This window comes from Coregonus lavaretus, assembly GCF_964263955.1.
Source record: "Coregonus lavaretus genome assembly, chromosome: 30".
NCBI classification, from domain to species: Eukaryota; Metazoa; Chordata; class Actinopteri; order Salmoniformes; family Salmonidae; genus Coregonus; species Coregonus lavaretus.
In genome coordinates, this window is record NC_140017.1 from 18,201,386 (window position 1) to 18,216,662 (window position 15,277).

Sequence of the window (15,277 nt, forward strand, 5' to 3'; positions counted from 1 at the left end):
ATTAAATGAAGCGTGCAAGTCTAATCAGAACACGGGACACGTAGAATAGTACGCTGTGATTCTAGTGCCTCGTTTTCATAATGAACTATCTTTCACTATAACAAATAGTAATTGAGTGAGTCAATACCATTAGCAAGATCCCCCGGCAATCATTATGCAGGAATTCAATAAATATAGTAGTCATTTGTTGCAGCTATAGCTACTGTACAGAGGAATAGATCAATGGAGAATTTGCTTTGAGACATAAAGATGGATTGATGGTGGTAACACATTGAGAATGAACAACAGACCAACATTCTAAGCGTCTTGTCATCAGACTTACCTGGATGTGAACATGTGTCTGGAGACTGGAGGCTTCCATACTTGACTTACTCTCTTCATTCACAATTTGTCTGTATTAAGAGTAGGGCCCGGAGTATTTCCAGACCATGTGACCTGACCAGGGAAAACTCAGGGCACTAAGTAATGAGCAGCCTACTAAGACCTGAGTATAAATTATTGATATGATAAGCGATTGTGTGGATGTTGCTAATATTTTGGCATCACAACACTGAAGTGTGAGAGTCCTCCCCTATGTAAAAACCCTCAGGGTGTGAGCTCCTCACTGCAGCACCTCCCTTCACCTCCATGCCCTTTTCATGCTGTCCCACCGTGCCTCTGTCTAGGGGCTCCTCCTCAGCTTATTTCTACTGAGACAGAGCTTTTGGGCAAATGTCAGTCTACTGACTATTAACCAGACCACAATTATACCAAATCAGAACACTGAGATACCTAACCCAACTCCCTAGGTGGTCCATGGAGATCTCCACTAGAGCACTTCCGTAACATTGTAGGGGTCACATTCCCATTGGACATTCCCTAGTCAATCACCTTTGGTTAATCATAGGAGAGGACAGAGTATTGGCAGCGAGGGCACTAAACCAGTGACAGGGTTGTAGAATAGATCCTTGGGTGATCATGTTCCCTATAGGGTTCTCCACTCCAGGGGCGGACTGGCCATCTGGTATTTCTGGCAAATGCCAGATGGGCTGGTCCATTTTTAGACCAGTCAGCCTGTCTAACATCGTTTTTTTGTGCAAAATTATCATTTGCTGGCTAAAAATGGGCCGGTGTTGGGCCTCGAGGGAAAAAATGTCCTGGTGTGGGGGCCTCAAGGAAAATAATGGCCAAGTCTGTTAGAAATGCCAGGACCGATTTTTGGTCCAAGTCCGCCCCTGCTCCACTCATCCCTCCATATGCTCTCAGCTCTCCCCAGATTTGAAGTGAAGAACCCTTTCACCAGAGACAAGCATCTCAGGGATTCCAATAAGAGATGCAATTAAGAGCAATATTTCATAACTCTGTTCAGTAGAAGGCTGAGCTTAAAACAAAAACTCACCTCTGATCTCCGTACAGCATGAGAGTGCAACGTTTAATCAAGTTCTTTGCTAAAACGACCTGACAGTAAAATATGACACGTCGCCATTTTTGTAATTAAAATTCATGATGTCATTTGGGAGAGGACATGCTTCAATGGTAAATGAAAAAAACTTTCACAGAAAATAATGAATTGCGGCTGTTGGAAGAGAACAGGGCTGGCGGCTGCGCAGCCAAGATCCTCACAGTTAATCAGCGAGATTGATTCTCTCAACGTCGCGAGGTGAGTTCTCCTTTACCACTTCAATAATGGCAGAACTCATGGGTTCTCATCACAGTGAGTGCACTTTGGGAATGGCTCCAACGTGCATCTTTCATACCTCGTATGGGGCTGTCTCTGCAAGTTACCATATTCATGTTATTAAATTACAACCAAAGAGTGAACCATGTAGCCTACTCAAGTAGAAGACTTGAGAGAAGTCAACGGGTGATTTGACATTACTATATTTTCAATATTCTAAACCGAAAATCACAGATGGGGTTGTCTGAGATGAGAGTGGATATGTCTTTACTGCAAGGGCACTTTGACACTACTAGAAGTGGCACCAAAGAGCACAGACCATTATTCCCTGAAAACACTTTGGCACGGGCAGGGATTCAAATCTCCAGGAAATTATAGACCCTGTTCTGCAAGGACAACAGCATCACCTCGAGATATTCTTTCATGAAAAACTGGTAGACGAAAGAAAACATAGGAGAAGGTTGGGTTGGCATACCTGAGGGGTACTAAATTGGATTATATCACGGTAGTATAAAATTTAGACCATATTCCCTGGAGTTAAACCCTTGCTTGAACCTTCTCAAGCAACAATATGAAAGCGTTTTCATATCATAATTTCAATGTTGTATAGCTAGCCAAAAAGATCTTCATTATTAAGCCTTGGGAAGTGAGCCATTGGGACAACTGAAATAAGATCTAGGAAACTGGGCTAATAGCTCTATACTTGGAATTCTGATAACGTGAGGGCATGTATGAAAAATAGGGATCAGCTGAGAAGTTTCAGTTGGCTTCAACAAAGAAAGACTCCATCTGTGAGTAACCTGAACTATTATCTCCAGTTCAGAGAAACGTTTCATTACTTTAAAATGAAACAATAAATCAACTTCTATAAGTAAGACCAAATGTATTTCCATTCCTTTACTACTAGTTAACTATCATTTAAGCTTTGACAATTTCACATTTTACTGTTTCATCATAAAACACAGAGGACCAGACACTAAACCTAGAGTGTCAGACATCTCTAAAGCAGAGGACATACTGGACAAAGGAATGCCAAAAAGTAAGCAAGACAGTTGCCATGGCATTGTTGTGTTTTACTGCTTAAGGAAAGGCCAGACATTTTCAAGCTCACCAGTTAATCACTCAACACTTTAGCCAATGCAGAAGCCATAAAGTGCAGCCACACATACCAAAAGATAGAGAGGACATTCACAGGGAAGCAGTGGAAGTCCATCTGAGAAGACCAAGTTCTCGTATGGCCATACTATTTTCACCAACATAACTGAGTTGGTATATCAATACATGTCAGAAGTAGGATGTCAGCCTACTTTTTAAAGAGGGTATAGGTAGCCTATACAGCAATACCAATGAGAAAGTACATTTTATGCTTGTGACGAATAAAGTTAATGATGGTGTCAGTAAGTATTTTGGTAACATACACTGCTGTCAATCCACTTAAATTTGTGCTAAAATAAGTATGACACAGTCAACCACCTACAATATATAATGTGGCATTTGATAACACTGATACGGATTTCAGGCTTCCTCTTCATATACTTTCATAATTGAGAAATGTATTCCATAACATTTATCCCAGATACAATATCCTGAAACTATCTGCCACCTTCTGTGAGTGGCATAATGAGGTGTCAGGGGGTCTAGTAACAGATGTGCACTGAACGCACTCTCTCCTTCACCTCCTTTTGTCAGAACAACATAAGACAATAAATAATCCTGTTGGTCATGTCATGAAACAGATGGCTATGGGCTATTTCTCTATCCATGCTCTGCGGATGTGGCCTCACAAACAGAGGAGTCCAGGACCAACCAAGCATGAGGATATGGGGCTCAACAGCAAAAAAAAAAAAAAAAAAAAGGAGAGAATTGTAGGGCAGCCTGAGGTTTGTTTGCAGAGGGGGTGCACCTTGTGTCTCTTTACTTCCTATGTATACAATGGGGGTCAATACAATGTGTCAGAAATTACAGAATTTTGGATGGGGGGTTTAGAGTGGGCTTGCTAATATGAGAATAGACTGCATCTAGATTCTACACAGGGTTAACAGCATGCTTAGGTCACATCGACCAGGAATAGAAATGTAACTGTATACAGGCACCCGGTGACCATGCCAAAATGAAAAGGGATCATGGGGGATTTGGATAAGAGATTTTATCCTTGTATATGTTTTCTGTCTGTAAATTGAACTCAAGTGGATGAGGAAGTTCAGTGGAATAAACAATACTATTGTAGAAATATGATGAGATAAAAGTCATCTTAAAAGTTGACAAATGATCAATAATAATAAAATAAAAAATACAAACAAAACAATCACATATTTTTTTGGGGAACCAGTGTGACGTATTGCCATTACTCAATATTAATACAATAGGTCAATGTTACTTTACTGGTGCAATGGTGCAGGTGCATTATCTTTTTTTACAATATCAATATCCTTTATTGAGAATACTTTGTATCATACATGCATGGTTCGAGATTAGAGTACAATGTATCATTTGAATGTTACAATGTTATACCTACTGTATAACGTCACCCATCTACTGTACCGAATCAAGCGACCCGTTTTCGGTTTGTGGGCCACAACTGACGATTAAGCAATTGTACAAAATTGGTAGATACAACACATCGTTGAAATACTCTACAGCATACACATTACCTTTAATTCTGAAAAAAACTTACTTTAAATCCAAATGAAAGTCCTCTTGCTCTCTGCTGTTAACATCGCAGCTGCTCCTTTAAAACGAGCCATGTGTTTTTCCTGAACGGCAAATTATTGTTGAAGAACGAGAGAGCGTTAATGCGGGCTTGTCTTGACGACTCCTTTGTTATGGTTATATTTATCAGTATTCTTCCACAGGCTACTCACATAGGTTACGTTACGTGTTCATAAAGAGCGCTCTCCACCTGCATTATAGTGCAGCCATTAGAAAAGGTAATTCATCCATTGCGTAGGGATACAATCCATTTCAGTGAAATATTTTGCGTTACAATTCGTTGTTGTCTATTGTTCCTTCCAACGCAGCCTCGTGTAATGCCCTATTTCTCAGTCAGTCACTAAGAATGGCAGTGAGCGAACACAGTGCGGTGGGGTGAGAGGAGCGGTAACCCTGAGTCAGAGCTCCTTTGTGCAATCCCAAATCTGTGTCATCTGAATCAACCTCACCCATTTCCTCCAATATTAGTTGTGTATCCTCGGAGTCTTTCTGACTGACTACCAAGTTAGTCATGACATGACTTTCAGTCTATGATACACTACATGGCCAAAAGTATGTGGACACCTGCATGACAAACATCTCATTTCAAAATCATGGGCATTAAGATGGAGTTGGTCCACCCTTTGCTGCTATAACAGCCTCCACTCTTCTGGGAAGGCTTTCCACTAGATGTTGGAACATAACTGTAGGGACTTGCTTCCATTCAGCCACAAGAGCACTAGTGAGGTCGGGCACTGATGTTGGGCGATTAGGCCTGGCTCGCAGTTGGCGTTACAATTCTTCCCAAAGGTGTTCGATGGGGTTGATGTCAGGGCTCTGTGCAGGCCAGTCGAGTTCTTCCACACCGATCTCGACAAACCATTTCTGTATGGACCTCGCTTTGTGCACGAGAGCATTGTCATGCTGAAACAGGAAAAGGCCTTCCCCAACAAAGTTGGAAGCACAGAATCGTCTAGAATGTCATTGTATGCTGTAGCGTTAAGATTTCCCTTCACTGGAACTAAGGGGCCTAGCCCGAACCATGAAAAACAGCCCCAGACCATTATTCCTCCTCCACCAAACTTTACAGTTGGCATTATGCATTGGGGCAGGTAGCGTTCTCCTGGCATCCAGATGGTGAAGCGTGATTCATCACTTCAGAGAACGCGTTTCCACTACTCCAGAGTCCAATGGCGGAGAGCTTTACACCACTCCAGCCGACGGTGATCTTAGGCTTGTATGCGGTTGCTCGGCCATGGAAACCCATTTCATGAAGCTCCCGACGAACAGTTCTTGTGCTGACGTTGCTTCCAGAGGCAGTTTGGAACTCAGAAGTAAGTGTTGCAAGCGAGGACAGATGACGTGCTTCAGTCACGTTCGGTGAGCTTGTGTGGCCTATCACTTCGCGGCTGAGCCATTGTTGCTCCTAGATGTTTCCACTTCACAATAACAGCACTTACAGTTGACCGGGGGCACCTCTGGCAGGGCAGAAATTTGACAAACTGACTTGTTGGAAAGGTGGCATCCAATGACAGTGCAACGTTGAAAGTCACTGAGCTCTTCAGTACGGGCCATTCTACTGGCAATGTTTGTCTATGGAGATTGCATGGCTGTGTGCTCGATTTTATACCTGTCAGCAACGGGTGTGGCTGAAATTGCCGAATCCACTAATTTGAAGGGGTGTCCACATACTTTAAAAAAAAGATCTGGATAAGGATTCAATGTATTTGTAGTTCACATTTAAAATCATACACTCAACTTTAAACAAAGTCTCTTACACTCTTCACAGGACAACTGCTCTGTGCTATAAGTCAGAGAAAAATGTATATACTGTACCTTCTGAGATTAAAATTAGATATCAACACAATTTCAAGTCTGGATTCAGTCAATTTTTTTCAATAGCCTACCACTCACCCAGAAAAAACAACGAATTTCTGCATCCGGAATGACAGTAGCAATGCTGACATAGCATCCGCTACACTTTTCACTGATGCTTGTTACATATGACCAACACACTATGTCAAAGGTGTCGACTATCAACTAATCTCTACATATTATTACACATCTGTACAAACAATAGTACGCAAGTATAAACACCATGGGACCACGCAGCCGTCATACCGCTCAGGAAGGAGACGCGTTCTGTCTCCTAGAGATGAACGTACTTTGGTGCGAAAAGTGCAAATCAATCCCAGAACAACAGCAAAAGACCTTGTGAAGATGCTGGAGGAAACAGGTACAAAAGTACCTACAGTGAGGGAAAAAAGTATTTGATCCCCTGCTGATTTTGTACGTTTGCCCACTGACAAAGACATGATCAGTCTATAATTTTAATGGTAGGTTTATTTGAAAAGTGAGAGACAGAATAACAACAAAATCCAGAAAAACGCATGTCAAAAATGTTATAAATTGATTTGCATTTTAATGAGGGAAATAAGTATTTGACCCCTCTGCAAAACATGACTTAGTACCTGGTGGCAAAACCCTTGTTGGCAATCACAGAGGTCAGATGTTTCTTGTAGTTGGCCACCAGGTTTGCACACATCTCAGGAGGGATTTTGTCCCACTCCTCTTTGCAGATCTTCTCCAAGTCATTAAGGTTTCGAGGCTGACGTTTGGCAACTCGAACTTTCAGCTCCCTCCACAGATTTTCTATGGGATTAAGGTCTGGAGACTGGCTAGGCCACTCCAGGACCTTATTGTGCTTTTCTTGCCTTGGCCGTGTGTTTTGGGTCATTGTCATACTGGAAGACCCATCCACGACCCATTTTCAATGCCCTGGCTGAGGGAAGGAGGTTCTCACCCAAGATTTGATGGTACATGGCCCCGTCCATCGTCCCTTTGATGCGGTGAGGTTGTCCTGTCCCCTTAGCAGAAAAACACCCCAAAAGCATAATGTTTCCACCTCCATGTTTGACGGTGGGGATGGTGTTCTTGGGGTCATAGGCAGCATTCCTCCTCTTCCAAACACGGCGAGTTGAGTTTATACCAAAGAGCTTGATTTTGGTCTCATCTGACCACAACACTTTCACCCAGTTCTCCTCTGAATCATTCAGATGTTCATTGGCAAACTTCAGACGGGCCTGTATATGTGCTTTCTTGAGCAGGGGGACCTTGCGGGCGCTGCAGGATTTCAGTCCTTCACGGTGTAGTGTGTTAGCAATTGTTTTCTTGGTGACTATGGTCCCAGCTGCCTTGAGATCATTGACTAGATCCTCCCATGTAGTTCTGGGCTGATTCCTCACCGTTCTCATGATCATTGCAACTCCACGAGGTGAGATCTTGCATGGAGCCCCAGGCCGAGGGAGATCGACAGTTATTTTGTGTTTCTTCCATTTGCGAATAATCGCACCAACTGTTGTCACCTTCTCACCAAGAGACTTGCCGATGGACTTGTAGCCCATTCCAGCCTTGTGTAGGTCTACAATCTTGTCCCTGACATCCTTGGAGAGCTCTTTGGTCTTGGCCATGGTGGAGTGTTTGGAATTTGATTGATTGCTTCTGTGGACAGGTGTCTTTTATACAGGTAACAAACTGAGATTAGGAGCACTCCCTTTAAGAGTGTGCTCCTAATCTCAGCTCGTTACCTGTATAAAAGACACCTGGGAGCCAGAAATCTTTCTGATTGAGAGGGGGTCAAATACTTATTTCCCTCATTTAAATGTAAATCAATTTATAACATTTTTGACATGCGTTTTTCTGGTTTTTGTTGTTGTTATTCTGTCTCCCACTGTTCAAATAAACCTACCATTACAATTATAGACTGATCATTTCTTTGTCAGTGGGCAAACGTACAAAATCAGCAGGGGATCAAATACTTTTTTCCCTCACTGTATATCCACAGTAAAACGAGTCCGATATCGACATAACCTGAAAGGCCACTCAGCATTGAAGAAGCCACTGCTCCAAAACCGCCATAAAAAAGCGACTACGGTTTGCAACTGCACATGGGGACCCCCATGCTGTGGGGGTGCTTTGCTGCAGGAGGGACTGGTGCACTTCACAAAATAGATGACATCATGAGGAAGGACAATTATGTGGATATATTGAAACAACATCTCAAGACATCAGTCAGGAAGTTAAAGCTTGGTCGCAAATGCATCTTCCAAATGGACAATGACCACAAGCATACTTCCAAAGTTGTGGCAAAATGGCTTAAGGACAACAAAGTCAAGGTATTGGAGTGGCCATCACAAAGCCCTGACCTCAATCCTATAGAACATCTGTGGGCAGAACTGAAAAAGTGTGTGCGAGCAAGGAGGCCTACAAACCTGACTCAGTTACACCAGCTTTGTCAGGAGGAATGGGCCAAAATTCACCCAACTTATTGTGGGAAGCTTGTGGAAGGCTACCCGAAACGTTTGACCCAAGTTAAACAATGTAAAGGAAATGCTACCAAATACTAATTTAGTGTATGTAAACTTCTGACCCACTGGGAATGTGATGAAAGAAATAAAAGCTGAAATAAATCATTCTCTCTACTAATATTCTGACATTTCACATTCTTAAAATAAAGTGGTGTTCCTAACTGACCTAAGACTGGAAATTTTTACAAGGATTAAATGTCAGGAATTGTGAAAAACTGAGTTTAAATTTATTTGGCTAAGGTGTATGTAAACTTCCGACTTCAACTGTAGTTTATGACTACCAAATTGCTGTGATTCTATGGAGCCAAGAAGCCGCTGAGATAATGTAAGTACTATGACTAATGTCATAGATACTCTACCAGGGGGAGGGCCTGTTTCTTTATTTTCTGTTGGTCTTATATTATAAATTCAGAAATCCTGGTTAAAGAATGTGATGTATTGACAATAGGTGTCCTTCCAGCCAGGTTGCCATATAGCAGTGTGCCTGAGAGCACAGTCAAGTTTACTGTGGTAACAAATAATTCACTACAGTCCCACAGGAACGCATGGTTATTTATCGATCGAAGTGTTTAGAAAAGCACACATCTGCATTTACTGAATGGATTTCTTGACTCTAATACTTCCATCTTAATTGATTTGGTGTTTGTAAGTGCTGGTTACACAGTCAGCAAATAGGCATCGATTTTTGGCTTTAAATGTATACATGTGCATTGGTAAGTCCAGGATTGTAGTGGAGTCTCTCTCAATGTCACGATCGTTGACGACCGAGAAGGACCAAGGCGCAGCGTGATATGCATTCATGTTTATTTATATTGAATAAACACCACGACAAAACAACAAACGAAACGTGAAGTCCATGGTAGACAAACAACATACCTCACACGGAACAAGATCCCACAACTAACCTAAGTATGGTCCCCAATCAGAGACAACGAGCGACAGCTGCCTCTGATTGGGAACCACACCGGCCAACATAGAAATAGACATACTAGAACATCAACATAGAAATATACAACATAGAACATACACACCCTGACTCAACATATACGAGTCCCTTGAGTCAGGGCGTGACAGTACCCCCCCCCCCAAAGGTGCGGACTCCGACCGCGCCACATAAACATAACAGGGTAGGGGCCGGGTGGGCATTCCGCCTCGGAGGCGGATCCGGCTCCGGGCGTGACCACCACTTACTCTCCACCTCCCTGTTGCGCCCCTGGTCTGGTCTGGACCTCGGCGCGCTGCTTCCCCTCTCCTTCCTCCCACGAAGTACCACGCCCTGTCTGGACCCTGGTGTGGGAGACCCCGAACCTGGAGAGGGGCTGACGTCTGGGTCTGGACTGGAACCGCTGACTGGAGCTGGACCCGACGACGGTGGATCGAATTGCTCTGGCTCCGGAGTGGAGCCGCTGACCGGAGCTGGATCAGGCACTGGTGGAGCGGACTGCTCTGGCTCCGGAGTGGAGCCGCTGACCGGAGCTGGACTGGACCCCGGTGGAGCGGATTGCTCTGGCTCCGGAGTGGAGCAGCTGACCGGAGCTGAACTGGGCACCGGTGGAGCGGACTGCTCTGGCTCCGGAGTGGATCCGCTGACCGGAGCTGGACTGGACCCCGGTGGAGTGGATTGCTCTGGCTCCGGAGTGGAGCAGCTAACCAGAGCTGGATCAGGCACCGGTGGAGCGGACTGCTCTGGCTCCGGAGTGGAGCCGCTGACCGGTGCCGGACCAGGCACCGGTGGGACAGGCAGGGGCCGTGCCGGACTGGACACATGCACCACTGGCTTGGTGCGAGGAGCAGGAACAGGCCGGACCGGGCTGGCGACGCGCACCACTGGCTTGGTGCGAGGAGCAGGAACAGGCCGGACCGGGCTGGCGACGCGGACCACTGTCTTGGTGCGAGGAGCAGGAACAGGCCGAACCGGGCTGGCGACGCGCACCACTGGCTTGGTGCGAGGAGCAGGAACGGGTCGGGCCGTACTGGGAACACGCACCACTGGCTTAGTGCGGGGAGCAGGAACGGGTCGGGCAGTACTGGCAACACGCACCACTTGATTGGTGCGAGGAGCGGGACTGGGTTCCTTCATTAATCCCCGCTCCTTCTGCTGCCTAACCAGCTCCTCTCGCCGTGCCTCTACACTTTCCTTCTGCTCCCTCTGAACCAATGGCCCCCCTAATCTGGTGGCCTCCTCTACTAACCAGCGGAACCGCCCTGTCGCGGTCTCCTGCTGCCTCGTCGTCCACACCGTGTGCCCCCCAAAAAATGTTGGGGGGATTATCTCTCCACCGTGATCAGGGCCTCCCTCTTTCTTGCCAGCTCCTCTCTCATCTCCTGCCAAGTCCATCCTTTCTGCTCCTCCTCGGCACACTGCTTGGTCCAGGTCTGGTGGGATCTTCTGTCACGATCGTTGACGAACGAGAAGGACCAAGGCGCAGCGTGATATGCATTCATGTTTATTTATATTGAATAAACACCACGACAAAACAACAAACGAAACGAAACGAAACGTGAAGTCCAAGGTAGACAAACAACATACCTCACACGGAACAAGATCCCACAACTAACTCGTGCCAAAAGGCTGCCTTAGTATGGTCCCCAATCAGAGACAATGAGCGACAGCTGCCTCTGATTGGGAACTACACCGGCCAACATAGAAATAGACATACTAGAACATCTACATAGAAATATACAACATAGAACTTACACACCCTGACTCAACATATACGAGTCCCTTGAGTCAGGGCGTGACACTCAATGACGAAAGCAATATCACAAATACTCCTTGCCATTGAGGTTCATTTCAACAAGTCAGTTTGTTTGTAAGGAGCCATACCTTGTGACAGGCGGACCGGTTTGGTGACAGGAAGCCCGTCTATGGCACACTGGTTCCCACAGGGGTGGAGAGTGATGATCCCTGCCCGGTTCTCTATGTAGCAGTGCTGAGCGGCAACTCCTGGGCCCTGAATGCTGATGTCCATCGCCCCATGGCCCAACGTTGTCCTGCCTGTAGGAGCAACACCCAGAAGAGTATGAGCAAAAGATGAACACTGTAACTGAGGGATTCTAGCCTGGTGGTAGCCTGATCTGTTCGTACAATAAAAGGAGTCGGCTAAAGAAGTACTAAAATATTACTACCAGGCTAGAATGATCCCTCAATGTTCATACACAAAAATTAGGGGTTCAACAAGGGTTCTTCTAACATCCTCAAAGTTCTTCGAAGAACCTTGGGGTTCTTGGAACTGAAAATTGCCCCAAAAAGGTTATTCCAAGAACCCCATAGGAGGTGGGGTTCATCAAGGAACCTCCTTAGTTGGTGGGGGTTCTTGCAGGAACCTAACTGCCCAACTGAAACATTGGGATTTTAATTTGCAAGGACAGCAGGTGCAGGCACTTAACTGAAAAATGTAAAGATCTCTTCAATTTAAGGTAAGGTTTGTCCCTTGTATGATCTAAATTGATATTGTTTTATGATGATACCATTTATCTTTTCATATTTGTGCTAATCTTTCTAAAACAGAAAATAGAGACAATTCAATGGATATCAATCAACAAAGAGGTAAGAATATGTAGGCTATAACAATATGTTGAAGGCTAGCTGTATTGGGTGCAGATGACTGAACTGCTCACTTCTGTGTCTGTGTCTGCAGGTACAGTGAGGGAAAAAAGTATTTGATCCCCTGCTGATTTTGTACGTTTGCCCACTGACAAAGAAATGATCAGTCTATAATTTCAATGGTAGGTTTATTTGAACATTGAGAGACAGAATAACAACCAAAAAAATGTTATAAATTGATTTGCATTTTAATGAGGGAAATAAGTATTTGACCCCCTCTCAATCAGAAAGATTTCTGGCTCCCAGGTGTCTTTTATACAGGTAACGAGCTGAGATTAGGAGCACACTCTTAAAGGGAGATTCCAAACTCTCCACCATGGCCAAGACCAAAGAGCTCTCCAAGGATGTCAGGGACAAGATTGTAGACCTACACAAGGCTGGAATGGACTACAAGAACATCGCCAAGCAGCTTGGTGAGAAGATGACAACAGTTGCTGCGATTATTCGCAAATGGAAGAAACACAAAATAACTGTCAATCTCCCTCGGCCTGGGGCTCCATGCAAGATCTCACCTCGTGGAGTTGCAATGATCATGAGAATGGTGAGGAATCAGCCCAGAACTACACGGGAGGATCTTGTCAATGATCTCAAGGGATCTCAACTTCACCGCATCAAAGGGACGATGGACGGGGCCATGTACCGTCAAATCTTGGGTGAGAACCTCCTTCCCTCAGCCAGGGCATTGAAAATGGGTCGTGAATGGGTATTCCAGCATGACAATAACCCAAAACACACGGCCAAGGCAACAAAGGAGTGGCTCAAGAAGAAGCACATTAAGGTCCTGGAGTGGCCTAGCCAGACTCCAGACCTTAATCCCCTAGAAAAACTGTGGAGGGAGTTGAAGGTTTGAGTTGCCAAACGTCAGCCTCGAAACCTTAATGACTTGGAGAAGATCTGCAAAGAGGAGTGGAACAAAATCCCTCCTGAGATGTGTGCAAACCTGGTGGCCAACTACAAGAAACGTCTGACCTCTGTGATTGCCAACAAGGGTTTTGCCACCAAGTACTAAGTCATGTTTTGCAGAGGGGTCAAATACTTATTTCCCTCATTAAAATGCAAATCAATTTATAAATTTTTTGACATGCGTTTTTCTGGACTTTTTTGTTGTTATTCTGTCTCTCACTGTTCAAATAAACCTACCATTAAAGTTATAGACTGATCATGTCTTTGTCAGTGGCAAACGTACAAAATCAGCAGGGGATTAAATACTTTTTTCCCTCACTGTATATAGATGAGGAGGCATACAAAGGTATGTCAATTGGTATTGGTATGTTATGCAGATCACATGTACAATCCTCCTCCCTTACCTCTTCAATGAAAATCCCATAGGCCTCTACATTATGGACAAGGTATGTGTATGAAAACCATTATCAAAACAGTTTTTTCATTCACATTTGCCACAAAAACCAAGGTATGAATACTGTCATGTTTTGTTAAACATCTGTATAATTACTATTTTTGGGATTCACTGACTTCACCCTCCCTACACCTCTGATGAATATAACAGGAAACCTGTTTGATCACCATGCACTGCAAAATCATTCTGGCTATGGATACGGAGAACATCAACACATTAACATCAACACGCCAGAGGATATACCCACTGGACTTGGGGCTCTGCTGGGAGTTTACCTCGTATTTTGATTTTTTTATTCTGCTTTGCCACCAAAATCATAATAAACACTGACAACTAAAATATTGTGTTATTGTTGTTATTGTTATGCGTATTATTAATATTATTAATAATAATAATAGTGGAGAGGGGGTTAGTAAAAAAATTAACCCCAAAAATCTTCAAAAGGTTGTTTGAGGCTCCATTAAAAGGGGTTCTTTGAAGAACCCTTTTAAAGGGTTCTTCGAAGAACTTATAGGGGTTCCCCACAGTTTCAAATTGAAGAACCCCTAAAGGATACTCCTGGAACCTTTTCTTTTTAGTGTGTAGAAGCTCTCTCTCATCAAACTATGTTGCAAAGAGAAGAATGTGGTTGTTGACTGTGGCTGTAAATTGACTTTCAACTACAGTGTTTTACTTACTGTGTACAACGTCCATGTTGTTACTGTATAATGACAAAGTTATCTATTAATTAAGTGACAGAATGACTTACAAGAGAAGTGAAACCCTGAAAATAAGTAAATTAATACGTAATCTTGTTTATTCTGATATAATCCATTGTACACGTCTTAGTAACTCATTGCGAGAGTCAATGTCATATTCAGCTGTCGTGCATTAAATTAGGCAGACACGCTAAACAACAGAAATGCTTTGTTACTAAATCACATTCCACCCTCCATAACCCCCTCTGTCCGCCCAACACCGCCCTGTCCAGCCTCATCTCTACTGGGGCTCCAGATAAGAGGAGAAAACCCCTTGGAATGTCACATCACAGTGCAACACGCATTCTCATCCTCTCCCCCCTGAACCAAGGCTGCCTCCCAAATAGCACCTTAATCCCTATAAAGTGCACTACTTTTGACCAAGGCCCATAGGGAATAAGCTGCCATTATATAAGGCATAGGGTGTCATTTGGTATGCAGCCTTCTCAGTTCATTCCATACCCAACTCCCTGCAGAACTCCAGACAGACCGAGAGGAGCTTGGAGAAAGGAATTCCCCGGATGAAGGGGTAGCAGTGGAGGACATTGCAGGAGATGGGGAGAGGGTAGTAAAGGGGTGTTAGGGAGGGATGGTGGTGGGGGTTGAGGCCAGGGCCAAATTGTGGTGTAGATATTGGGGAGGACGAACATTAAAAAAAACACATTTCCTGTAATTCTACGTAGTTTGACATGATTTATTATGCATCTCTTGGGTATTTTGAGGGGTATATGGAGGGGTATTTTGAGCGGTATATGGAGGGGTATTTTGAGGGGTATATGGTGTAAGGGATCGGGGGTTGGCAGGATCTAGACAGAGTCTGACACTTCCCCGATCTACTGAGAGAGGGAGTCATCAGACTCGATC

General features: G+C 44.3%; 1 protein-coding gene across 1 annotated transcript in view; it reads right to left on the bottom strand.

Annotated features, from left to right (window-relative positions):
- phldb1b (pleckstrin homology-like domain, family B, member 1b) overlaps positions 1-15,277 on the bottom strand; it is a 111,598-nt gene that overhangs the window by 62,718 nt on the left and 33,603 nt on the right. Inside the window, exon 4 of the mRNA XM_084148175.1 lies at positions 11,540-11,710. Within this exon, the coding sequence (XP_084004301.1) occupies positions 11,540-11,710 (171 nt within the window). The remainder of the gene's footprint in view (positions 1-11,539; positions 11,711-15,277) is intronic.